A 27,887-nucleotide genomic window follows, 5' to 3' on the forward strand; every position below is an offset into this window, starting at 1 on the left:
AGTCCATGAAACAAAGGAAAGCACTGATATTAAATGAGTCGCTTCCTGGGGCGTGGCTTGACGCCCGCGGAAGATGGCGGCACCCGAGTGAGGTTCTTCGGAGCGGCAGACTGCACTACAACAGTGTTTTCTATTTCCACAACAGGCGGTCTTCCTTGCGGATGTCCTACTGTCACGGGAAATAAATTTGGCGGACACTTCTGAGGTCCGCGACCTACCTTCCAGCGGTGGAAACCATTGCCTCAGCTCAGCGAGGACTGCCATTTTAGGTAGGTTGTTGTTCATACCCGCCTTGTATCTTCTTCCTTTGTGATGCGGTTTCCCGTTGCCCTACGTTCCATTGTGTTTGGGCGTGTCATCTATCCATGTGGTTTCACCCCCCCCCCCCCCCCCCCACACCTCTCCATGGTACTCTTAGGTATGTTTTGTCTTTTCTTATATTTATACCTTTTTTCTCTCTTCTATTTTCTTCCCCTGCCACTTTTCTATCCTATCTTTCAGCTTTATTCCTTTTCTTTCTCTACACTTAATGTTCTATATCTTTATTTGTAATTACGTTTCTTATTTCTTATGCATTGTTTTTATTATTTTCTGGCTTGGTTGGGTTGATATATGGTTTATTTATTTTACTTATTGATGGTTTGCCTAGATTACGATTTTTTTTTTTACTTATCTGTGCTTATGTCATGTCTATAAAGATTTTCTCTTGGAATGTCATAGGTTTAAATTCTCCTATAAAAAGACAATTGGTTTTATCTGTCCAACTAAATCCGTAAAATTACAAGGGGGATGTGTAGGGGAGGTCGTCTTCTCTCCAGGAGAAGGTAAACGAAATGGAGTCTTGACTCTGCCGTAAATCGCTTCGAGCTAAACTTCTTTCACAGAGTTCCGATGAAGATGGTAGATGGTTATATACTAAATTGCAGATTGGGAATGCTCCGATTTCTTTGCTTAATGTTTATGCTGCTACTGCTGGAGATTCTCCTTTTTGGACGTCCCTTACGCAACAAATTGCACATTGCATTGATGACAAATTTATCCTCACGGGGGATTGCAATCAAGTTGTTGATCCATCCATTGATTGTAGCTCAATGGCCTCCTTTACTGCTCACAAAAATGTTGTCCAAAATATTCACCAATTTAAACTCATTGATGCTTGGAGACTTTGCAATCCCACTACGAGAGAATACACCTATTACTTCCCAGCCCACCAAACCCAATCACAAATAGATTATTTCTTTATATCTCACACTGTCTCCCAGTCCCTAGGAGCTGCAGACATGGGTTCCATTCTAATTTCCGATCATGCCCCCATTTTTATTCAATTGGATGCTTTGCAAAATCGTAATACAACTAGAAGACGGCGTTTTAATAACGCACTTCTCTTGGATTCGACGTTTACCTCCTCTTTTATCTCCTTTTTAAATGACTATTTTTCTTTTAATCAATCAGATACCCTACCTTTCTATATTATATGGGGCACATTTAAAGCAGCTGCTAGGGATTTTATTATTAGTTTGGTTTCCAAGAAATGTAATGCCTCACACAAAAAAATACACAAAGAAATCCTAACCAGGATAAAGAACTTTTCAACAAAGTCGAAAGATTGCTTGTCTGAGCTTATTTATGCCAAGTTTCAATTTAATAAGCAATCGACTAATAATGCCTCACTTTATTTATTGAAGTCTAGCACAAGGTTTTATGGTGGCCAGAACAAGGCTGAGGAAATATTGGCAAATTATTTGAAAGTCAAACACAATAAGCTTAATATTGAGTCTATTATGGATGAGCAACAAACATTGAAGTTTAAAGATTCCGAAATTTTACATGAGTTTCTCCTCTTTTACAGGTCAGCATACACACTAGAGAACTAACCCTCAGAACTTCACATTTCTCAGTTTCTCGAAGACACTCAACACTCTTTTGATACCCAATTAGATTTTACTTCCTTAGAATCCGACCTATCTCAAAAAGAACTCCTCACTGCGTTACAGACAATTAAAAGAGCTAAAGCTCCAGGTCCTGATAGGTTCACCGTTAAATTCTTTAAACACTTTGCACAGCTTCTTCTCCCTAAGTTATGTGACCTTTTAGACTTTTTTCTCCACTCGGATGAATCCTCTGGTTCTTTTGTGGACGCCCTAATCTGCCAAATTCCTAAGGAAGAGAAGGATCTAAAATATTGCAAAAACTATAGACCCATATCACTAGTCAATATTGATTATAAGATTTTGTCTAAGGCCTTAGCTTTACATTTGGAATCTTACCTCCCCCATTTACTGGGTGCAAAGCAGTCTGGATTTTTCAAAGGCTGTCTAATTTCGTCCAATACTCGCTTATTTTTTTACATTTTGTCCAAATCCTTCCACTTACCTCATTCACTAGCAGCAGTGGCTTTGGATGCCGAGAAGGCATTCAACCGTATACAATGGCCTTATTTATTTCAAACACAGTGGTTTGGTTTTGGTCCAAAGATCACATATTGGATCTCGATTCTTTATTCGCACCCACGAGCAGCTGTATGTGTAAATGGTAACACTTCTACGTATTTCCACTTTGGTAGGGGGGATTATCAGGGGTGCCCTTTATCCCCGGTTCTTTTTCATTTTGCCTTGGAACCGTTTTTATCTAGAATTTGTCAACATCAAGATATACATAGATTTGAGTTTAAACAACAACAAATTAAACTGGCAGCTTATGCCGATGATGTACTATTATTTATTTCACAACCCCAGTCTTCCATCCCTGCTTTCCTCCATGAAGTCAAATCCTTTGCTTCTGTTTTTGGTTACAAATTAAACAAAGATAAATTTGAAATACTACCTCTAACCAAATACACGTTCAAAGATGATTTTGCTGCTTCAAACTTTATATGGAACTCTCACTCCATAAATATTTAGATCTACAATATCCATGTGCATGGATGAGTGTACACAGAGAATTTCTACATTAACTACTAAATGGCATCCCCTACAACTATCCTGGTGGGGCCGTTTAGACACCATTAAGATGATGTTAACACCTATAATACTATACACCATTTTCAATATTCCAGTGACCATCTCCAAAAAAAAAACCTCTATATTATTTTTGTTTCTTTGAAACAAAAAAAGATCCTGCATGTCATTACAAAAATTAACACAGCCAAATTCGGAGGGTGGTGTCAACTTTTCTGTTTTTCTGCATATCTTAAATCTTTTTTCTCCGTCAAGCCTCAAAGTGGCTCTCTGACTCCTGTCCTAACAATCCCTTATGGGTTGAACTTGAATGTTCTTTCTTTTTGCCCTTTTCATTCCAAGAGTATTTATCCTTCTCTAGCAAACCACAATCCTTATCGACTCCCATCCTTAAATATACATACAAAATCTTGGATTCCGGGTCGTTTCCAATGCCTTCAGAATCAGATTCTTTTCTTAACTCCAAAGTATGGCATAATAAGTTGATACTGATCCGCGGTAAACCCTTCTATTGGAAGGCTTGGAGACATAAAGGCTTAATTTAGGTACATCATCTCTATGTACCAGATAGGGTCATGCTTTTCTCACAAGCTAGCCGACTTTTTGATCTCGCCACCGCCTATCAATCCAAATATAATCTTCTGATACAAGCTATCCACACTGCACATACTCAGTTCCTAAACCCTAATCCGTCCCAAAGCCTCTGTTATTTATACTCATTTATGCACCTCCCATGTTGCTAGACATAAATCTAAAGTAGAGCTATCTTGGGAGCGTGATCTAGAAGCTAATTGGCCGATCCTTTTGTGGAACAACATTTGGACTAAAATTAGGAAGTCATCCAGAGCAGCCAACACTACACAAACACTCTATTTTATCTATAATAGACTTTTAATATGCCCAGTGACTTTAAATAAGAGACATCCCAAACTCCCTGATACTTGTTGGACATGCTTTTCCACACCTGCTTACTTATATCATTTACTTTTCACATGCCCTCATGTACATAACTTTTGGAAAAGTGTTTGGTCTTAAATAAATTCAATCTTTGGTTCAAAACCCCCTTCTCCAATATTCACTTATTTTTGGAAAGTTTGTCTCCTGCTTGAAACAATTGTTATTTTAACGCAAAGATTACAGACCTATTATTAACATTGGCTTTTCAGCAAATTACCAAAAATTGGAAAGAATTCACCAACTGATGTTTCCAAGCTTGGTGCTACGCTGTTTGTCATAATCATAGATTGGATACGGCCTTTGTACACCATGCTCATATTACTTTGAAACGTCTAAATTTATGGTCACCTGTCACTATGTACATAGACGCCAAGCTAGGCTCTCTTTCTTCCAAACCCTGATCCAATAAGAAATTTCTCAACCTCCATGACTTTCCTCATTTTGGTGATTTATCAATTCACTTATGTTAGCACCATCACTATTTTCGTTTTAGGAAATGTAATATCTCTTCGATTGTATTAGTTTAATTATCTTTTATATTCCCCTTTTAAACCATGTTAACCAGTTATTTACACCCAACTGTTGCATTTTTCTCTTTAACTGTTTTATCTATATTTATGTCTTTATTTACTGTCTCATTACATTATGTACTTCTATTTTTTAAGCTCTCTTAATAAACTTATTTTTGAAACAAAAAAAACAATTAGCTGCTTCCTCATGATTTGAATGTTTAGAAAGTTTGTTTGGAATCCTGAGATCGTGATTTTTTCATTCTGGGATCTCGTCTCCACTTACTGAGCAGCTTCTATGAGACATATTAGTGAACGGCATCTCCACACTCACATCCTCTACCCTGAACTGTCCGTATGATTTTGGGTATGGCACTTCGGCCAATGCCCTGCCGACTCGGCTCATGCATGCACAAACAAAAAGAGTAGAGCACTCAACCTGGGATGCATCTGTTGAGAGAAAAAAGATTTGGTTCAATCCACATGCTGGTTTCTCCCGTGCCAGGTGACAATACCTGTTATACATGTTCCAGAAGAGCTGCAGGTTGTACTGATTGATGACACTGCCAATCTGTTGTCGGTAACTTTGTACCATCTCAGTGTTGTTCATCATCTCCTCCTGCACTCCGGGAACAGAAGTAAAGAGAGTTCAAGAAAAGAGCAACAACATTAGGACTGAAAAATAGGGTAACTACTTCAAGTAATGAAATGGTGACTTAACAGTAGGAGTAGTTTTGCAGCTTGACGAATTTTCTGGATTCACATGCTGTGCATTATTACGCCATCTACTGGTTGCATCCTGAACTCTTCCTTTGTATAGCAGTCCTTTTTGCTTTTCTCCTTTTTTTTTGTTTTGTTTTTGGGTGTCGGCGGTCCCAACTATTTCATGCTTGTTCCAGCCTCCTTTGACATTAGAAGGCCCTCCCTGGAAATACCCACTCATGATAACCATCTTCAATTTCTTTTTGGGAATGTTTGTATAATTAATTCCCTGGGTGTACTTAAATATCACAAGTTTACTTGTCTTGCCTCTTTTGCTGGGTAGGCGGGAGAGTCGCATGTGAATCCCATAAATTCTTCAAACTGCAAAACTGCTCCTACAGGTAAGTAACCATTGCTTTTTGCAGAATATATCTTTTCTGTATTCACATGCTGTGCATTAACTTCACAGCATTTTTTTTTATTGTGGTGGCTGGGCTAGAGATGAGGTTAAGGTTGTAAACAGATGTTTCAGTACTCTCTGTCCCACTTGTGTCTCTCTGTTCACTTGTACATCAATGCAGTATTGTTTTGTGATCCTATGTACTGACTACCATGTAGCTGCCATACATATGTCATTAACTAAAACGTTGGCAATGAAGGCAATTGTTGCTTTCTTTCTTGTCGAATGTGCTCTTGGTTTTGTCTCTAGCTGTATGCCCGCTCTCTTGTGACAAATTTTATTAGTCTGAGTTATCCATCTTGCGATGGAGTTCTTGGTAACTGGTTCTCTTTTGTCATTGTCTGAGAATGTTACGAAGAGTTGGTTTCCCTTACTGACAGATTTTGGTTTCTCCATGTAATACATTATTGCCCTGCGGGCGTCCAGTGTGAATAATGCTCTTTCTGCTCGAGTCTTTGGCTCTTGGAAAAAACTTGGTATCTGCATAGCTTGGTTTATGTGGAAGTGGGATATGACCTTCGGGAGGAAGTGTGGGTCAGTTCTCCTGACTACTCCATCCTTGTGTATTTGCATATGCAGTTCCTGCATGGTGAGTGCTTGCAGCTCGCTTACTCAGCAAAGTGACGTCATGGCAGTTACAAAAGCGGTTTTTAGTGGATGAATCTCAAGGTGGCCTTGTGGAGTTGTTCGAATGGTTCTGTCATCAATTCTGTCAGGACAACGTTAAGATTTACCGTGGTTGTAGGCGCACTCCTTGGTAGCGCTATCCTGCCCCCTCCGGAAACCTTTTAATTACTGGGATGTTGAAAAAAAACCTCTCTATGCATCCCCTTCTGTAGGCTACTATAGCTGCTAAATGAACTTTCAACTACGCATAAGTTATGCTTTCCCCTAACAGGTGTGTAAAATATCAGATGGCTAGTTTCATGTGTCCTCTCCTGAAGCAGTATAGATCTCTGGCACCATTGTGTGCATCTTTCCTATCTTTCTCATTTGACTTTGTAACATTTCGTAGTAGTTGATTGCTTGCCTCACTGAGGACTGCCATCGTTTTTTATGGCACTCCAAGATGACCAAATTCTGTCTTCAGGAGCCATGCAGTTAGACTCTGCGTTTGGTGGGTTGTGTGCCTTTGCTCCCCACCATTTTATTTTAAGCTAGCTGCCACTGGTAGAGAATATGGTAATGGTGTGGGAAAAAGATAGCAAGATGGCTCAGTGCATCAATATTCATCACTGACATATGCTGTGATCTGCCCATCACAAGTTCAAATCCCAACAAGGCCAGCTTAGCCTTGCGCCCATGCTATGTTGGTAAACTGAGTATTGGTAAATTGAGTTAACATTATCACTAGGTCTTTGTAGTACTTATAAATGTTGGAAGTGCAGTATGAACCACTATAAAAATAGGTCATTCTAAATAGATTTTTGGTTCATGCAGAGTTTGGTGATAGTCATTACCAGTATGTAGCAGCAGTATAGGAAGATGTGCTCTGAATTTGGGAGTATGGCAGGACAGGGAGCTTTAAGCTTGGGTGGACTAACAAAATGTGAAAGACAAACATGGATCACTCGCATATACAAAGCAGGTGTGAGAAACAGAGGAGCATATTTACAAGTGAATGACGAAGCATGGCGTTAAGCAAAAATTGCTAATGCCACGCCCCGCCATTTTGAAAATACAGGGATGCGCCGTATTTACAGTAGCATGACACATGGCTGCATTTTCCTTGGCGCTAGCGCTAAACTCAGTTGCCTAGCGCCAACGCAGGCACCCATGCACAATAGTGCACAGGTGCCTACGTTGAGGGAATGATTGTTTATGTGCAGGAAGGTGTCCCTTCCTGAACATAAACATTCACTAATGGTGATTTGTAACTCCTATGTGTGCTGCATTGTACATTTAAAGGTCTCGCCTAGGCAGCGCTTGCACTGTCTCTTCAAGACATGCTGTATTCAGTATGGCCTTGAAGCTCCGCCCATTTTCGGCCCATCTTTTCAATTGGCTCCTGTTACTCTCCTTTCTAAATGGTTGCTTTTGATTCGTGAATAGGCTTAGCAGTCCCTCCTTAGTACTGCCTTTTGTAACCTCCCATGGGGACTGGCCCTTTTACTTGTGTTGTTACTCAGTATGTTTTATTTCCCGTCTATGAGCACTATTTTCTTAATGGATTTTCTTCTATTGCAAGCACAACATGTTTTTTTTGGGGGGGCAGCACAGCACGCTTTAACTATTGCAGTCGCGCACCTTCCTTTCTTCTTTTTTGGCAGCGCAGTACGCTTTAACTTCAGCCGCCGCACGCCTTTCTTTTCCTCTTTGTTTTCCTGGTGCTGCTAGTAACAGTGCCTCGGTTTTCACTGCTCTGGAGCATGAAGCAAAACGCCTTTATTTGCAAATTGGCGTGCTTCACCCCACTTCAGGCTTGATTTTTTCATTACCAAGGGCGGCCGTGTATGATGTTTACAAAATGCGCTGCTCACCCAACTAACTCCTGGAGTTCTCAGTGGGAATCGCTTGATACTTTTCCAGTCGGACGTTTGTTGTCCCGAGGAATCCTCAGCATTTCCAACCTCTCTTGATATGTGTGGCCGGAAGAAAGAGGGTTCTTGGCAGGAGGGGGTTACCAGGAGTTTCTCAGGAGTGTTTTCTACAAACCATTTGCAGGACAAGGAAGAGAGCGACAGCGCTGCAAATCGGACAGTGCCAGACTGCGAGGCCACTGACAAGTAAGGCTGCTTTTTATTAGTGACTGTCCTCTTAACATTGTTCCTTTTCTTCACTAGGCATTATTCCCAATAACTTAAAGTTACACTTTTTTTAATACCACTTTTGCTGGTAGGCTGTAATATACATTCATGACATATTTTGTAGTAACAAATTCTAGTGTTAATACCCAGTCTTGCAACTACAGTTCCACAACGTGCCATCTAGTTTGAGAAGTAGTAGTACACAAATGCTTTCTATAACCCTACGATCCTTGGTGCCTTCTCAGATCTGTTATTTACTACTTTGTAACTGTCATGGCATGGATGGATTTTTTTCTCAGTATGGTACTACTCTTTTTTCTTTCTTTTATGTTTTCTCTACATGTATGGGCAGTTAAGTTCACTTCCTTGCGTATCATAAGACGATGCGATTTCTTGAAACAGATTTCAGTTCTCAAGGAAGCTGATATATTTCATTTATCTTGACTAAGTAATGGACAAATAGCAGTTGTTGTTTTAGTTTATTTTCGAAGTGCAGGTATTTATTCTTCATGTCCCATAATACAGTGGGCCACCTACGAGCTTTCATTAGTGCCGTGACGCTACCTTACAAGGTTGTTCACCATTTTCTAGCTGCATGGACAGCCAATGACTTTCCATGAGATTATGAGCTGGGAAAACTAAAATGCACGAGTAAGCCTTCTAGCCGATTTCATGTTTTTAGTTTGCCATTCGAAGTTCGTTCAGTTTTGACATCCTATTTTACTTTCTGCATCTGGCATGACAGCTCTTGACCAAGTGTTTTTTCGTGTCTGATATTTAAAATAGGTTTAGAAGTTAGTTGTCACGCCCACCCTGTCCCCTTTTTTACATTTCACCCGAGATTGTCACACAATTATGTTGAGCAGCATTTTCACTCTCAGTGTGCTGGCGCTGGTGGTTCGATGCCTGCTCTGCCTATTGTTTTTAGTAAGTAAGGCTGCTTAGGCTGGGCAAAGGAGGGTAATAGTCCTCATTGCAGGCGGTATGTTTATGCCCTTCCTGCAGGAAGGCTGGGCCAGACCAATATGCTCTGCGCAGCCTGCTTGGGACCTCAGAGAGAGTGATGTAGCATGGTGTCTGGGGAGTGCTCCACAGTTGACATAGTCGGACACAAGGGCTCCTGACCTTAGTTGCCTAACTGGTCACTGATTGCATGGCTATAACACCAGTAAGATCTGCTCTAGCATATTAAAAGGGAAGAAAACGAGTTGTAAGAGGATCCTTCATAGATGGCGGTGCTGGTATGCGAGTCTGACAGTGGGTAGTGCACATTATTTTCCTATTACAGTTCCTCTGCTTTGCCTCCCATCCATCACTTGGAACCTCTCTTCTTTTTATCACGTCCTGCTTGCTGTCTTTCTATTCTTCTTATTTTTCTTCCATTCACATCTTCCCTCATTTCACTCTCCTCTTTCTACGGCTGTTTATTTTACTTAAAAAACTAAATCTTTCTCAAGTTGTTTCGATATAGTGCCACTCTAACACTTGAGATAAACGAAACACAATGAACATTGCAAACTTAGAATTGTCACAAATGTACAAACTGAAAACTTGACAGTTATGAAAAAACATTGTCATTTCCAACGCCAAAAGCTCTAACTTTCCCAAATGCAAGACCTATTGCATTGCAAATACTTGTTTTAATGATTGTTTATGTGCAGGAAGAGACACCTTCAGTGGAGCCTGTGTGCGCGGTGCATCCTGCAGCTTCTTCCGGACTGGAGTCAGGAAGAGAAGCGGAGAAGGAGGAGCAGGGGCGGAAAAGGTAGGTGCGTTTTTATTTTATATTTTTCAAACCCCCCCCCCCCATGTCCCCCTGCTCCACCACCCCCGTTCATTAGGAAAAGGCCTTATCGCCACAAGAAAGTTGCAAAAAGTGACATTTCTGTGGCGATAAGCCCTTGTAAATTTATCTCAGACTGTGAGAGAGAAAATGAGCAAGCATGTGAGAGACATTAAGCAGGGCATGGGATGCAAGCAACAGGTAGCCTGCAGTGGCGTGAGACAGAGCATGGTCGAGTATACTCGAGAAAGACAACTGGTGCAGGCTGCAGCATGAAACCTAGGGGCATCAACGATACCTGCAGCAAAACATAGCAGCACAAACTGAACCACAGACTGAACTATCTCCAGCGCGGATTACAGGAAGATCTTACCTGGCTAAAGAGATGGGATAACACTGTTTCAGGTAAAGAGCTTGTTAGGCCAGAGAGCTGAAAAAGGAGGAAAAAAGAAACTTAGCAATGGGGAACACAACTAGAAAATGGTCACTGACACAGTTTTCAGGACTACCGTCTTTCCCCGGCTACAAAAACGCATGCAGGGCTTGAGATAAAGACTAGAAGAAAAAAGTACTTACATGTGGTAACGCTCCTTCTGGTGAATACTCTACTTAGCCGCATACCCTTTAGCTTGTGAATCTCCCCAGATCTCACACTGGATCCAGAAAACAATTTGCAACAGATTCTGCACACGCGCAGGTGCAGCCATCGGACTCTGTCCATCTCTGAACATCCCAACCTGGAGCCCCAGATAACTGCCACCCCTGCGTGCTCAAATCAGTTTTTTCAATGACATTTTCTGCAGCATCTGACACGGAACACAACTAGAAAACTGAAGATACTAACACTGTGTCTGACCTGACTTGGAACTAATAGTTTCTTACCTGTCGGTGTAGTTTTGCAGCTTAAAGAATTTTCGGGATTCACTATGCTGTGCATTATTCCGCCATCTAGTGGATGGGTCCAGAATTGAAGTATTTATTCTCCTTTTTTGTTTTTTTGCTGTTGGTGGGTGTCAACGACGTAGTACCATTTGGTGCCCTTCTGTGACGTCGACGGGCTTCCTTTGGAAGCTCCCTTCTTTGGCAGCCATCTTCAGATTCTTTTTTTCCGCAGTTGGGTCTGGATCGATATGGAGAAGCTCCCAAGATTGGAGAGAAGAATCGTGGAAAATCGGAGAAAGATTTGTAGAACGGCGTCTTCCACTTTCAACTTTAAATCTGACTTGGAACCTTAATACTTCTGAAAAGTCTACTCCACAGATTGGGGAGGAGGAGGAGGGCAGGCAGTGAGGAATCCACAGTTAAAGTATCCACCAGAAAGAGCATTACATAAATAACTTGTTTATTCTGATGGATACTTCTAAATGCAGATTTCTCAGCTTGTGAATCAATACCAAAGCAATGCCCACTCAAGGAGGTAGGTCTAAGGAGCATACCTTGCACCAGGAAGGCCTACAGGACAGAGTGGGCAACATGACTCAGTCGACACAGTAGTGCCTGGCGGAGATGTGGCAGATGTCCAAAACTCTGTGATAGGGCCTGAGTAGCAGCCTTAGCCCTCTTGGGATCCAACCGGTGTGGCATCTTCTCCTTGGTAGAGAGATGTAGTGAAGAGAAGAACTCAGGGAGTTTGATTATATGCCGCAGTTGAAAAGGTCTTCCTTTTGGAAGAAAGGATACACTTGTCCAAAGCACCAATTTGTAAGGTAAAAGGTGGTATGCAGAGACTGGACAGAAAATACCTGTAACTTACTGATGCGATGCACAGAATTAACGGCAATGAGAAACATGATTTTCATAGTTAAGAGCCTCAGGGAACAACAGTACAGAGTTTAAAATGGAGCACACATCAGAAAAGTAAGAACCAAAATCAGATCCTCCTGAGGCATAATGAAAGAAGTCGAGGAAATGTGTGAAAGCCCTTTCAAAAAACACAAAGAAGGCAAATCAGGCTAAGAAAGCCAAAAGTGCCAATACGTAGCTTTCAACAGTACCTACAGTAAAACCTTGCTGGGCCAAAGACAGAACACACACAAGGAAATCATACGGTTTAGCCAGTAGAAAGTCAAACTGCCTCTACTTGCCCCAGTTGACTTATTTAACCAACTGCCAGAATAAATACACTTGATGGACAGACAATGAGAAGCCAAACTGACATCCACCGCTTCCAACCGTTCAGTTGAACCACGCAATATCCATGCATGGAGGTGCAGAATATGGAGATTCGTACACAGGACTCCGCCTTGCTTCATTCCTCTCAGAGAGGGGGGCATAGGCTGAGATTTAGGAGCTTTGAGTAACAGACCCTCCAATCCCAGTCCCAGATATTGTAATGAGCTGAGCTGGGTCAAGTATGACCTTGTTCAAGGCTTGTGGGATCATCAGCAGAGTAGGAAATGCATGAAAGAGGACTGAGCCCTGTTAGAAACAGAATACATCTCCTAGGGAAAAACTCAAGCATGGGCATTGCATATTCTCAGAGGTAGCAAATAGAACCACCACAGATCTGCTCACACAGTAGGCGAAAATGCCCTGTTACACCTCCATATTTAGACTTCACGCGTGATTGGCAAGATGCTGCATGAGAAGTTCGTTGGCTTTGATATTGAGGAAATCTGACAGAGGAATGACTGTCAGGGAGATCCCATGAGGTTCTAGCCACAGTCTCAGGGCCTCCAGACAGAGGGCATGAGACCCAACTTCTCTCTGTCTTTTGTAGTACCACCTTGTGGTTAAGTTATCCATCAGGATTTCGACTGACTGCCCTGATGAAAGGAAGAGAAAGTTGCAAAGGACTTTGACGATGAAGTTACTAGGATGGCCCAATGAATGGAATGCTCTGCCCAGGCAGAGAGTGGGATTTAGTTTCACTGATGGAGAACCCCAGAGTAAACAGCATCAAAACCGTCACCTGCAAGTGATCTGAGACTACCTGAAACAAACTTGCCTTCAGTAGCCAGTTGTTATGGTGCAGGATTATGTGCACCCTCAGACTTCTAAAGATGGGTTGCCATCACCAAGGGGGCAAGGTTAGGTCTAAGGGCAGAAAAGTGAAGTGAAAATGGTTTGAATCCATCTCGAAGAAATACTGGTTTATGACTGCAGGATTGGTGGCATCCACCTTGCAAGCCCAAGTATACCATACAGTCTTCGAGGCCAAAGGCCAAGAGGACCTGGCCCAGTGTCATCATTTTGAACTTATCTTCTATAAGATGGTGTTCAAGAGTCTGAGGTCTAGGGTCAGCCTCAATCCCCTGGGCTTCTTGGGGACCAAAGTATGGGAATAGAACACATGCCTCTCTCTCTGCCTTGGGCACCACCTCAACGGAGCCCTTGGTAGGCAATCTCTGAAAAAAATTCAGAATGATCCATGAATGTTTGAGTAAAAACTCGGGGAATGTGGGAAGGAAGAAGACAAGAAAGGGAAGCCGTAATCAAACTGAACAATATGAAGGACCCACTGGTCCGAAATAATCACATGCCAGTCGGAGAGTCAATGTTGGATGCTGTCCCCTACAAGCCCTATATACCAGACGGAGGGAAACTGAAGCGGTTTGGCAGTTGCAGATGAACAGGAGGACTGTTGCACCGGATGGTGAGTTCATCTGCTACCACCACCTCTGCCTTACTGTTTACCCCACCTTCATGTCCACAACGTACCTCTTAAACACAGTTTCCACTTTTCTGCCAATCAATGATGATGGGAAATTGCACTACATTAACTTTTTCAAAGGGGTTGGTTGTGCAGATGAACTATGAAGACCTTCAGTGGTTCCACGGAATGGAGAGCAAGCACATAGGCAGCATTTGCCAATTCCATCCACACTGATAGGAGGAAACCCCTTGCTACATTTAATGTTCTCTCTGACACTTTGAGGACCTGCCTCCATTGGTGCCCCAGAGCCTGTGCACAGTCAATATCATTTGTTCTGAACTGTACTGGATACTCTATACATATGAGATGCAGCAAAGAGATAACTTGTACTTAGGAGGGGTGACTTTACTGAAAAGAATGGAAAGATAATTTGGCGCCCAGATGATAACAGGACTCATGTTGAATCCCTCTCCCAGATCTATTTACCAAGTTAGCTCAACATGGATATTAATAATAATATTAGCACAAAAGAAGGTTTTTGAGAATGTTCTCAACAAATACACTACTAACCCAGAAGTGGAAATTGCTTTCGAACTGGAGTTCTCTATCTTAAACTGCGAAACTTGAAGCCCAAGCACTAAAAGGTTCTACCATACTCTTCTGGCTCTCCTACAATAAAAACTCTTACTGTGACACTGATGCTCTTTAAACTGACAAAGCCATCACCCATACATGATCTCAGTTATTTCTATCCATAAATTAATTGATGAGAAGATTACATCGCATCCCCAGCTGATGGTGGCTGTCTTGGTCATCACCTCCAGTTGGGACATGATATCGTGCCTGTATCCAGCACACAAACTGGACTGCTATAAGGACACACTGAGGATGCAACAGATTTGAGAGGAAAACTTAGCTGACACCCTGACAGACTAAGGCAGAGCATGAGCACAAGTGAAAAAGGCGGCGAGTAATGTCAGATTTAAACTGACACAAGTTTATTACCTGCACCGCACCTTCTTCACATCACAAAAGCTTCATAGGTCGTCCCTTAAGCGACCTGGCGGCTGCCCTAGATGTGGGGCTGATTCGGCGACTTTTCTACACATGAGCTGGGCATGTGCACGGCTGGGAGGGTTGTAGAGCGCAGTGGTGGAGAAGCTGAGAGGAATTACGGCTGTCAAGTTGGAGGTTACCTCCTCTGACAATGCCTCCTTTTTTTCTGCAGCTTTATATAGCACGAACTCAACACAAAGGTTTTGGAGCGCTTCCATGAGCACCAGTTACATTACACAAGGACACATTCATTATTTGGTAGGCGCAGGGAGAGTAAGGGCCAGAAGTATCAAGCCTTTTTGCGTTCGCAAACAGGCAGCTAACCTGTTACCGAATCGCAAAATGGGTTTGCGATTCGGTATTAGGAAGGGGCGTGTTTAGGGCGTCCCTTCCTAATACTGAAACGCATCGGTATGTATGAATGTTTTGTGACCGGTCGCAAAACATTCAGATTTTACCACCTACTTCAAGTAGGTGGTAACCCATTCGCAAACGGGAAGTGACCTCTTTCCCTCTGTGAATGTTTGTAAATCCATTTTTAAGAGCAGGCAGTGGTCCCACGGATCTACCGAGAGGCAATTGCATATGGTTAGAACTGATGAGCATACGGAGATGGACCTCGGGAGGTGGGAGGAGATGGTGAACCTATTGACTGCTCCCCGACATGATACCATCCCCTCGTCAGAGGAGCAGGTTCAACAATCGGGGTCAGATGACTGAGGTGCATGTGGGGTGAATGTGGAAGGGGGTGGCATATGCAAGAGGAAGCGGGGGACTGGGAGTCCGAGAGTAGGAGAGTGTGTTGTGGGAAGAGTCACGATGGAAGGTGCGCAGTTGAGTCCCCATGCTGAAAATAAAGGATGGTACTATGAGGGAAGGCCCTGTGCATCATGCCACCCTCAGGGAGGTGGGGCTGAGACCTGCGCCCTCTGCTCAGAGACTGCATCCAACGCCGTCCCCCATTGCAGTGATTTGCCTTCAGTAATACTTTTATTATGTCTGATGACATGCAGCTCCCCGTGTGGAAAAGCAATATCGTTTGGATTTTGAAAGAGAGAGCAGGCGCAAAAATTAAAAATAAATACATAACTTAGCATTTAAAAAACCGTACAAATTCACTGAAAAAACCATAGGTTTCACACACGTTCCAGTTAGGAATTAGCATTTAAAAAACCTTGCAAATTCACTTAAAAAACCATAGGTTTCACACAAGTTATAGTTAGCTGTACATTTCACTCGTAAAAAACCAATGAAATTCCACGTTATAGTTAGATCAGGTAACTATAACTTGCGCGACCGCAATGCACAATGTGTCATTTCAGATGTCATCATTGATGTCATGAGTGATGTCACTGACCATGTCATAAGTGATGTAATATGTGACGTCATCAGCAGTTTATTGTGGGCGCGCAAGTTATAGTTACCTGATCTAACTATAACGTGGAATTTCATTGGTTTTTTACGAGTGAAATGTACAGCTAACTATAACTTGTGTGAAACCTATGGTTTTTTAAGTGAATATATATATATATATATATATATATATATATATATATATATATATATATTCCAAACGAAAGAGAACCCACAGTTGGAGGCCCACATTCAAGGTGCAAATAACTTTATTTTGCCAGGCGACATGGTGAGCAACCTCGTGCAAACGACACAATCAGCCTTTGATCCCTACGCGTTTCGGGCGTCCATTCGCCCTTGTTCACAGGAAGGCATATTGAGGAGCAGCGGCGTCACAGGTGAGTGCATTTGTAGAAAAGTCCCGCCCAGTGGGCGTAACAGCACAAAGCATGATGGTACTTGCAGTTTTGAAATTCTATATTCTGTAGTAGGTGACACCGCCCAAACTCCTTCATAATGTTCAAATTCCCAGTGGGTTGTCTGTGTGCACCCCAAGTTGTTGCCACGTCGTTTCAACCCAGGCAAAATGGCACAAAGTTCCTTCTGTGCTGATCTAGTGTCAGCGCTGGACCCGCTCTTCCGCGGACTTTTCTACAAATGCGTGTCGTTTGCACGAGGTTGCTCACCATGTCGCCTGGCAAAATAAAGTTATTTGCACCTTGAATGTGGGCCTCCAACTGTGGGTTCTCTTTCGTTTGGAATATATATATATATATATATATATATATTCATCATCTAATTTCCTCCTGGAAATAATTGGCACGCACTCACGGGTTCTGAAATTAATATCCCAAATTTCCTTTTATTCAGCTTGCAGCATCCAAAATTGAGGGACAAACCAACGCGTTTCGCTATCAGCCTGATAGCGAAACGCGTTGGTTTGTCCCTCAATTTTGGATACTGCAAGCTGAATAAAAGGAAATTTGGGATATTAATTTCAGAACCCGTGAGTGCGTGCCAATTATTTCCAGGAGGAAATTAGATGACGAATTCATGACGGCTTGGCTCTGCTGGGTTCCGCACCGGAAAATAGAAGCGCCAGGGGTCCACAACACGGAGCCGCTTTTGTAATATATATATATATATATATATATATATATAAAGAAGCTGAGAGCTCTGGGTAGTTCTCAAGTTTAGGGGGTAAGCAGGTCCTGTATAGAGCACTCTCAACACCAGCGACACTCTAGATCTGCTCACCTCAAATGTCTGCTTTTCTTATCAAAGTTTTTAAGCATAGGATTAGCAGTGCCATCCACGTCGAGATAGAAAAGGACAAAGTATTTTGCCATTTCTACAGCAAAGTCTTTAAGCATAGGACTAGCACAGTGCTGTCCTTACCGAACTGCCAATGAAACTTAAAATAGTTTCACACATTGGGGGTAGCGATTTCCTAGTTGCTATTTACAAAAAGTTGCAGGTGGTTAATCGCTATTCCTATTTTTGTGCATCTGTCTGGCCCTTAGTTCTGTAGACGAGATCCGACCCTCCTACATGAATACATGCCCCTCATATAATACAATGGGATGTTAGTCAGGGACACCTCAGTTTGGAGCAGGCACACGGAAGAATGTCCTAGTGAGCGTGTAATATTCCCAACACTGGAGAAGAGATTATTTTTAGATTTGTTGCAGGTACAAAACAAGGTGTAAATCTGCGGTGTGCATAGGTAACGAAAGCCCGGAAGGTTTATTTGAGTGTCATTGTTCATCTTTATGTATTTTGGCAGAAACAGGGTATACCTGTGAGGAGGTATGTCATACAACCGAATTCCTGAGTGGCAGAGTAACTTAATTGATTTTAAAGTCAATTGAGCCATGTATGAAATTACTTTCATCTCTAGCGATCAAGACAGTTATAAATAAAGTTAAAATAAATAAAATAATAAAAAATAAACAGGCTTCTGTATGTTAAAAAAATTACTGATGAGAAGATCAACATGCAAATGGGATCTGCCTGGCCAGGAAAAGCTGCTTCTGCCTGGCAATCAGTCACATCACAGAACACCCCGAAAAGTGTTCTTGCTTAAAAGTGAAGTGCAAGTACATCGGACCTTGAGTATGAGGAACATAAATACATAAAATCACCAACTCAGTCAAAGTAAATTACAGACATGTCAGACTAACCACCTACAGGCAGAAAGCACACATTATTATTACAGCTTTTTCGAGTACAAGTGTTAGACAGCAGGGCAGAGACAAAGGTCACTCACTTTTGAGGCAGCCCAGTCAATCCAACCCTTGCCATTGGGATCAATGTTGATCAGGACGAGCCCCTCCACCAGGTCTGGGAAGATCAGCTGTAGGGAAGAACAGCAGTAAAAGGGAAAGTTAAAACCGGATGTGGCATCAGAGCTCTTCAGAAACTCAGCACAGGGCACGACTGGGTGAGAGGGCGGGTCAACGCTGGCCATGGAAAGGGATTACAGGGATGCACGCCAAAGGAGCAGACCAAGTGTGGATAGAGGACGGGGGGCTCAGTATGATACCATCCAGGGGAGGATAGACGCTTGTGAAGCACGCGACTGGAGGCATACCGGCGAGGTACAGCGTAGTGTGACCATGGATTGATGCAGGCCTCTGGACAGGAACAGTTTGATGTGAAGAACAGAGATCAACTTGGGTAAAAGGGAATTCGACGAGTGCATCTCAAGGGAAAGGGACCAGTGAGCTGCAGGCCAGGGGACAAGGGTAGGGATGATGCGGGCCACTGGAAAGGGCCCATAGTGGTGTGGAGGGAACTAGTACGTTGCAGACAAAAGGAAGTGACCAGTGTGCTGCAGGTCAGAGTGGCGAGACGAAGGAGAGTGTTTGCCAGGCGAGAACGCTTAGTGTAGAGGAGAGAGACCAAAGTAGTCTACAATAGAGGGAGAAGCGCACGGAAATCAGGGTGATGAAGGGGGAACCAGGTAAGAGAATGTGAGGCAAGAACGCCCAGCACGGTGAAGGTCAAAGGGGCCTTCACAGTGAAAGCTAATGGGAAGGATCTTGTGTAAGGTGTGGTTCGAGAGAGAGAAACCTATGTGACTCAGGCACTGATAGACAAAAGAAAGCAGTGCAGGGAAGGCCTTTGAAAGGTGCCTATCAGGGAGAAGGTTTTGGGAGGGTCAGGGTAGGGGAGAAGGACTTGTTTACTCACTATCAAAGCATAGGTTAGGAAAGGGGTCCAGTAAGGTAAGGCCTTAGTGGGAATCCAGTAGGGTGCGAACCAAGTGAAATTAACTAGCAAACTTTAGAAGATGGCATGGACCCGCAACAGGCAGGCTCCGCGGCTGTGATCAATATGGTGGAGGCCGTAGGAGGGGGTCTAAGGTGGTACATTTCAATGGAAAATAATCTTTGAGATTCAGCATACTGAACAGAGACTGGTACCAGGGAGGCTGGGAATGGCATTAGTGTAGGGAGTCCCAGGAGAGAATAACAAGTACTGCTCATGATAAAGGCGAGGGGCGAATGCGACACGAATTAGACTGAAATACTGGATGTTTCCTTTAGAGGGCAAGGAGGGAGATCGAGCATGCCTAGGCAGTCTCTCAATAGGACTAGGGATAGCTCCAGTGTTTCGCTCTGGCTCCATGGTCTGAAAGCCAATTAACAAAAGGGACAGATCTCCATTCTTTTGTCATGGAACCCACCCAGAAGGGAGGAAGGATTACTTACAGCAAACTTGGCGAGAACATATGCCCCAGCTCCAACACCAATGCCAATCACGTATTTGAACCTGAAAGAGTTTTAAGACGATTTAGGGCAGTTAGTCAATGAGTAGTCAATTACAGACAGAAGGACGGGGGACATCAAAAACAAATCCTTATGTCTAACTATCATGAAGAGAAGGCCCATCTAGGGAAGACAAGCATCTTTATGCAACCCACCACAACATTGTGGGCCCCTCTGCCCACTATCCAATCTCCAACTGTCACCCTGCATCCAGAACCCACCAACAGCACAGATTCCAGATAGAGCTCCACAGCATTGTAAAGTAAAAGGCGTTCCAGAGTTGAAAAGAAAATAAGAACACAAATAAGATAATATACTAACACGCTTGTCCAAAGGCCAACAGATCTCTAGGTCCTTTCCTCCAGTTTATTGAAGCTCTCAAATAAAGATTCCCCCAAGCAGCGATGAGGAGACTGGCAGCCACTTCCTCAGGACAGACAGACCAAGGTACACACCAGACACTTATGGAAACTGATCTACATCGCCCACCAGAGGCCTAAGGATGATGGTACTACATGCGCTTGAGTAGGTGGGAGCGGACTGCTGACTGGCACGCATGGAGCAGGCCGACCCGCCGCAGTACAAGGCCCTGCCTACAAATCTGACATTTCAGCCAGTAGACCGCACCACCTTTTCACTACTTGTTAGATACACGCAGCACTGCCTCAAGTGTCACGAGAAGAAGAGCCTCCTCCCTTAATAATGGCACAGTAAAAGGATAATAATGGACCAGCGCATGAAAGGATGACCTGCTCCCTCAGATGATGCTTGCCCTGCTCTACTGATCTAGGAAGCAAAGTCTTGGCCCGCATAAATACATGCACGCATGTATGTATGTTTGTATGTCTGTATGTATGTATTATGTATGTAAGCATGTGATGTCTCTCAAAAAGGAGCTGTGGTATGAAGAAGCAGGACGCTCTGCAGGGCAGACTCTGACACAGGTAGTTACTGTTCACAGTGACTGGGACCGTCTCACTTGCATTTGAACGTTTTCATAATGCAAAGGATGTCATCATCTAGAACATACAAAAAAGGTAACATCTTACTCCAAGTCATTAAGGGAACTTTCTGTCTACATATCATTGCTTTCAATTGTGCTACTCTATCACACGCACGTCCAGGACTTGAAACAGAGTCCGTAATAACCTGGAAGAAGGGGGTCACTTTACATACGGAAGATCACCCCTACCACTCCCTTCTTTCGTGCTACTCACCCAAAGTGCTGGATTACGCTGGGCAACATGGCGGCCAGCTGCTCCATGGTGGGATACTGGTACCTTGTGGGAAGAGAGAAAACACAGAGGTTAGATGTACTTGAAATAGCGAAAACACATGGGGAAAGTAGCCAGGGTACTGTAGGTATCAAAAAACGAAACCCTAATGTAACGAAATATACATGTGATAAAAGGTCTGTAAGTTGTTCATTTTTTCTAAGCTTGCAATGGAGTGAGATTAAAATTATTTTTGAATACTGCATTTTTGTATTTGTTGGCCTCTGGGTTTTTAAGTTCAGACGGGAGGCTGCATTTTGAGGAGACATAATTACTGTAGTCATTTATTTACTGTCCTTTGTTGAGTACTGAGCAACTTTTAGTGTGAAGGGGAAGAGGAAACTATGGTCTTCTATTGGTGAAATTCAACTGGTGAGGAGAACTGGTCGAGACCTGGAGGGTGGCCTCCATCAGCGGGGTCGGGGGATACTTTGCCTTCCTGTGATGGTCCTTCAAGTGCTTCTTGAAAGTGCTCACCCTTTAGTGCAAGCAAAGGTCCAAACAGGTCAAGAGATCCTCCCCCATGCACCAACTGTTGAGTTCTGTGATCTCTAAATCCGGCCATCCCTCTGCTGAATGTCAGCCTAGCGTTGCCGTAAATGGGACTGATGACGCCTCTCTGGGGTGCTCTCATGGATTTCCTGCCAAGGTCACTCCCTCACAAGCCAACAGTAAGAATAGAGAGGGAGCAGTAGTTGGAGCTGAATATTGAGAAAGCAGGAACAGCCTCAGCCCAGAAGGTTGGTCCCACTTACTGGTTTCCTTTACCTGCATTGTTTATAAGTCACTGATATGTACTGCAAAGTCAGGCAACCTGTATCAAGAAACACGCCTACACCTACATGAGGACTCACATGGTACATACACGATTTCCATCTAGGACAATGAGCACTAACACAGGAAGAAGGGACAGAAGGGAATCCAAACTCATACATTGAAACCGGGATTGCACAGGCCTATAGGGCAATCCGGCAGATCTGACACGGCAGTGTTTGTGCTGATTTTTTGGCTGTATGTGGGCCTGAGTTATGGTCGGGTAGGCCGGTTTTTACTGTTGATTTCCATGATATTAAAAAAAAAACATTGCCTGCAGGAAGCTAAAATCCATGCAGTCTCCCATACCTTTCAAAACATGTATACAAGGTGTCTTTGCAAGTTCAAAAGTGCCCCAATTTGCAAACAATAGCCACTTTTTTTTGCTCTCTAATTCACTAATAGAGGTCACTTTTATTTTGGTGCCCGGACCTATTTTCTGTCCCAGTCCGACTCAGACTGGAATAGAAATATGCTGCCTGAAGGACATGGACAAATACTAGGACCAGGAACATCCTCCCGTCAGGCGGATACCATGACAGGTAAAGCGTTCATTAAACAGGAGCCTCCACCAAGCCTTCCATCTGGATGGTAATAATGTGGCATGGGAGGGATTGACATCCTGAGCATGCTTGGAAATGTGCGTGAAGTGCCTCCAACAGATCTTGGTCAGGAGCCCCACTCTCTGTGTAATCAATGAAGAGGGGTACAGTGGCACAGCAACCAACACTAGCCCCCAGGCCATTTCTATTCAGATCACTTCTATCCAAACCATCCCAGGGAGTGAACGCTCATCCAGACCATTCCTGGTCAGAACTGTCCTCAGTCAAGTTCCTTTCCAAGCCATTCTCAAACCGGCCCATTGCCTTCCAGAACCACTTCTCACTTGTCCGTCTCTGGGGCCGACCTTTGGCTCTTTACGTGACCACCTAAGCTCTCAACTCTTTCTGAATTAACTAAAAGTGATCCCTCACATCTTCCACGTCATCTCATTTTCATTCACCACGGTACTATGTAACAACACACTGGCATTGTGCCGCTCTCAACAGGAAACAGACTAACATCTGCCATTGCCATTTTCTCTTCATGTCCCCTCAACGACCTCACTTGCCAAATCACTCCACAATTTATTCATTGTTAAAAGTGTTGATCTGGCAATATTTAATTTCGCCCTCAAACCCAATTTCACACCTCGCTGCTCAAGGAACATTCTCTCCCAACAACGCTACCGTCACAGAGGCATTGAATACAGTAAGGGCTGGTGAGCTGTTGGATGAGTATTTATCAGGTGCAGTAAAATACTGCACCTGGCTATACTAATACCATAAGGTGAAGGTATTTACACCATGCAGTAAATACCTCTCATTCTGAGTTCCCCAACTCGAAATGAAGCTTAACATACAGATTCAGTATTTACTATGGCAAGATCTGCATTTGTTGCCTTTTTACCAGGCCCTCCCCCATTAAATGTTGACAAGATTAACCTTGCAGAATCTGTCAGGGGAATATTGAAGGGTGGGAGGTGATGTTCATCAATGTTAAATTTGTAATCCCAATTCAGGAGCTAACACAGTTTGCACAAGATTTCAGAATTTACTCCTGAGGTCAGAATCATGGCCGTTTTGCTATGTGTTCGTCAGATCCAACCAACGCATGTCACCTCCTTGGGCTTACGCCACTATCACACTAGAGCCATGCGTCAATGACACCTATATCTATGCAGTAACACTGATTCCAAAAAAGGCCAGAACAAATGCGACCACATCAGCTCATGAGTGTTAACGAACACCTAGCAACAACATACTTTAACATGGAGACGTAAGAAATGAATAAACATTAATATAAACATTTCAAAAGAGGCATAGCTTCAATTTATGCAGCCATGAAAGGTTTCTGATGCACCTAAACAAGGGTGACACTAGTATGGATACACAATTCACCCCTTTGGTCAACCCTTTGTCTCCAGGCAGTCCCTAGCTACGTTCCCCTCTATGTGGCACAGACCTACGCCCCATACCTTCTAGTGAGTATCCTGTGAAAAAGTTTCAACGGTTCCATGGAATCAAAGCAGATGGCATACATCAATAATTCTTTAGCAAATCCTCAAACACAAATTCCCCCCAAAATTCTAATGTTGGAAATGAGAGCTATTTATTAAATAATTATTAACTTCCTATTACTATTGATGATAAAAAGGTTTCTTTTTTAAGATTTCTAGAGGCACTCCCACTGCACTACCAAGCATGCAACATTCCAATATGGCTGCCTCCACAGGAACACAGGTAATCACAGATTGCTAAAGGGGTTTGCTTACTTCCCCACTTATTCTTGCACCCACCACCCTCAAACCAGCCACTGGAATGTCATTACATACAAGATGGATTGTAGTAGTACCTACCCCTGTGGAAACTGGGATGCTCCAGCTTGCTGTCCAGGAGCATCCACATGGCAGACCACAAAGTGCTTGCTGATCTCTTGCATATCTTCTAAGTTGAAGAAGGTGTTGAAACACAGTTTATCTGAAAGGATGAGGTCACAGTTGAAATACACAGCTAACACAAACCTTTCAGAGACAGCCAATCATAGTCAATCCATTTGACTCTCTGAGCAATGCAAAGGGGGATCTAGGTTAGCGCTTAGAATCGCTGTAAACCATTACGTGTAAGTAACCTAATCAGGTGTTAGCATGGTTAGGGACATGCTGAAGCATGACTAGTAAGACATGCTGTGTGGTGGATGGTGGTGTATGCTTGATCATTATATAAAAGAGAACATTCAGTTCCTGTGTTTTGCTTAAAGCCGGATTACTATACATGAGAAATGGAATTCATTTTCAATTGCTTGCTAACTAATGAAACACTTCAGTGGCTGTCTCAAGGGCCCTCGCAAATGCTTGGGCTTCCAAGGGGCACAATGAAGAACGTTGCCTTGTGAAAGCAGGTCTAGAAGGACCTTCTCTGTGAAGAAGCATATCCTAAGGACCGCCAGAAGCAAGTTGTGAGTGTTCGAAAAGTCTGGCAAGGTGACATATAGGGTGCTTCCCTATGTGGTGGTTTATGTTATACATGTGGCAGTAAGCAGAACATTTCCTTTTACTTGTGTTGTGGTCCGCTAAACTCTCTGACATTTGGTTTTCCAAGTCAGAAGATTTCAATATAGTTAGTTGATCTAGTGTGAGCCCCACCAAACATGGACGCATCAGCCAAAACTCAAGAAACAACCATACCTCTAAAAGTGTGGACTAAGATACCCCGGCACATCTAGGGAAATATCTTCTTAATAATGGATAAAAGTCCCCCTTTACCAGCACTAGAGCCTAGGCAAATGTAACATGCAACTGTTTAACCATCTTTGAATGTATAAGTATGTGACAGAAATTTTACATAAAGGCACAAGGATGTGGAATACACATTAAGTAGTTTTACAATCAAATGAAAACTGGTTTGAACAATAAGCACTGCCACTTTGTGTTTGGATATCAACAAGCAAAAAAGTTAAATTGTTTACCAAAAGAATTATTTTGCTCCAAATCCTTCATTTGCATTTTCCTTTGGCTCGCGACGTATCCCAAGTGAGGCACTGGATGTGCATGGCAAGAGTTTAAATTGTGGGAGCACATTGAATGGCACTTGAGGGTCTCCCACGGCCAAGGGCTTTTCTTTCCCTTCTAAAGAGAGGGGATTTAGGGTGGGTTCATTTGGAGGAAAGGGCAACTAGTACATGACCAACCAAGGTGAGTGACTTTTAGTTTATAGAAAATCAATTTCTATGGTGTTGACAGAATAGGTGAGTTTGGCCCTGCAGAGATCTAGAAGAGAAACGTCCTACCCTGCAACAGTTTAGAAGAGACAAGCCAGGCTGCAGAGGCCCAGAAGAACAGAAAATGTGCTACATTAGACGAACATGGCCTTGCAGCAAACCAAGTGCCTGCAGCAGCCACAAAATAAAACATCACTTACCCTAGCAGCACCACAAAAGAAAACAAGGGCAAGTACTGCCCTCAAAGGATAAGATGAATATAAAGTTGCCTAGCAAAGTCAATGCCGCAAGCAGCTAGAAATAAAGAACAAAGAAAACAGCAGTATAAAAAAGTGACCATTAAAATTAAGAAGTAATGCAAGACAAAATAATAAAATGTATGGCTAATATGACCACAAAAACCGTGCCACCAATATCGATGGAGGAAAGGCAACAAGGCAGAGCCAGTGCCTAGCAGCAAAACAACATTCACTGACAACTGCACCATGCTGGTCAACTGCAGAAAGAGTGACGTCATGCAGGAACAGACTGAGGATTATTTAGCTTAAAACAGACTGGTACAATGCAAGACGTTGAAAACAAAAACTAAATTAGCACAGGAATTAGCTAGCACTGGGGTGCAAAGAACGACCGGTCAGCTGTACCTAACAACACGATCAAAGAGTTTAGCAACAAAATCTAATCCAAGCAAAGAACTCAGCAATGACTCCCAACGTAAATGAGGAAATTATAAACAATATCCAACAAAAACAACGAACTATGCAACACCATTCAGCACAGACCTGAAATGTCTACACAATTGGTCGCACCAAAGAACTGATCACAACATCTATTCATCCACAATCTTTGGGAACATTGGGTTCTCAAGGTGCATTGGGAGGGCGGTAATACGTTTGCCTTTCTCCTAATAAATGTCTGCCGTTTCGGTGACACTTTTGGTAACAACCACAGTGTATGTATCTTAATTCTGGGGCTCTACTCAAGATAGCCATGCCAGGCCGTGCTGGAGGTAGTAGTGCTTAGATGGGATTACCTGGGCCACAGTGAATGGAAAGATCTGTAGTTATGGAGTCAATGTCACTGACTTGGTTGTGGATGGATTTACCAGCTAGCTGCAGGGCATGAACTTCCAAGTGACACCAGTGAACCAAAAGGATTAGTTACTTACCTGTAATCCTAGTTCTCATCCAGGGGTATACTCATCAAAGTCATAATCTATGAATAATCCCCGCCCATGTGCGGGATCCCGGAGCATATAGAAAATACATATATATAAATAAATATATATATATACATATGTGAAAACATATAAATGCAGCCTAATAATGTTCAAAACATGGCAATGCTGTAAATTACATATTTTTGCATAGTAGTGCCCCCGTAACCCGTAAGGAAAAAAGGAAGCATCAGGCAAATTATAACACAGCACTGCTTTATTGCCATAAAGCAACATGTAATTGTAGGCATTCGCCAGTAGGCTGCAGTAGAGTATCAAGAATCCAAGAAAACTGACACCTTGCCTTTAAGGCATTAGAGTAGGGGGACCGTGCCTTTAAGGCCTGCCCGTGACCCCCTGCTCCCATGATGCACTACAGGTGACAGTTGGGCCAGTTCTTTTTGGCGGTGCCTCCGCACCTGAGTAGATCTGCCTTCCATACATCACTTATTTAAAGAGAAAACATTGCTCGTCCGGGGAGGTGGGTGGGTCGCTTATGACTTTGATGAGTATACCCCTGGATGAGAACTAGGATTACAGGTAAGTAACTAATCCTTCTCATCCAGGGGATACTCATCAATAGTCATAATCTATGAATAGAGTAGCAAGCCCATACCCAAAGTCTCGCGGACGAGCAACAAAGCAGTTAAAACATACATTAAAAGACACATCTTGCATTACAGTTATGCGAATAGGTTCCTCAAAGAGGCCTGCCCCACCTGGGCGTCGGCCTGTGCGTCTGAATCTAAGCAATAATGGCGCGTGAAAGTATGGACTGAGCGCCATGTAGCCGCTTTACAGATCTCAGACATGGGAACGTTGCGAAGGAGTGCTACCGTAGAAGCCTTCCCCCGAGTAGAGTGTGCTCTAGGTTTACCCTGCAGAACTTTGTGGGACAGTTGGTAAGCCAAAGCTATACAAGAGACAATCCAT

General features: G+C 43.1%; 1 protein-coding gene across 8 annotated transcripts in view; it reads right to left on the bottom strand.

The window, feature by feature from the left end:
- Window positions 1-27,887, bottom strand: part of NDRG4 (NDRG family member 4) — an 885,840-nt gene that overhangs the window by 144,915 nt on the left and 713,038 nt on the right. For all 8 annotated transcript variants that reach the window (XM_085637547.1, XM_085637545.1, XM_085637548.1 and 5 more), the window contains 6 exons: window positions 24,378-24,498; window positions 21,110-21,172; window positions 19,836-19,896; window positions 18,389-18,475; window positions 10,489-10,545; window positions 4,939-5,042 (listed from right to left, as the gene is read on the bottom strand). In XM_085637547.1, the coding sequence (XP_085493673.1) occupies window positions 4,939-5,042; window positions 10,489-10,545; window positions 18,389-18,475; window positions 19,836-19,896; window positions 21,110-21,172; window positions 24,378-24,498 (493 nt within the window). The remainder of the gene's footprint in view (window positions 1-4,938; window positions 5,043-10,488; window positions 10,546-18,388; window positions 18,476-19,835; window positions 19,897-21,109; window positions 21,173-24,377; window positions 24,499-27,887) is intronic.

The sequence above is a fragment of the Triturus cristatus genome, chromosome 12, assembly GCF_964204655.1.
Source record: "Triturus cristatus chromosome 12, aTriCri1.1, whole genome shotgun sequence".
Classification (NCBI taxonomy): Eukaryota; Metazoa; Chordata; class Amphibia; order Caudata; family Salamandridae; genus Triturus; species Triturus cristatus.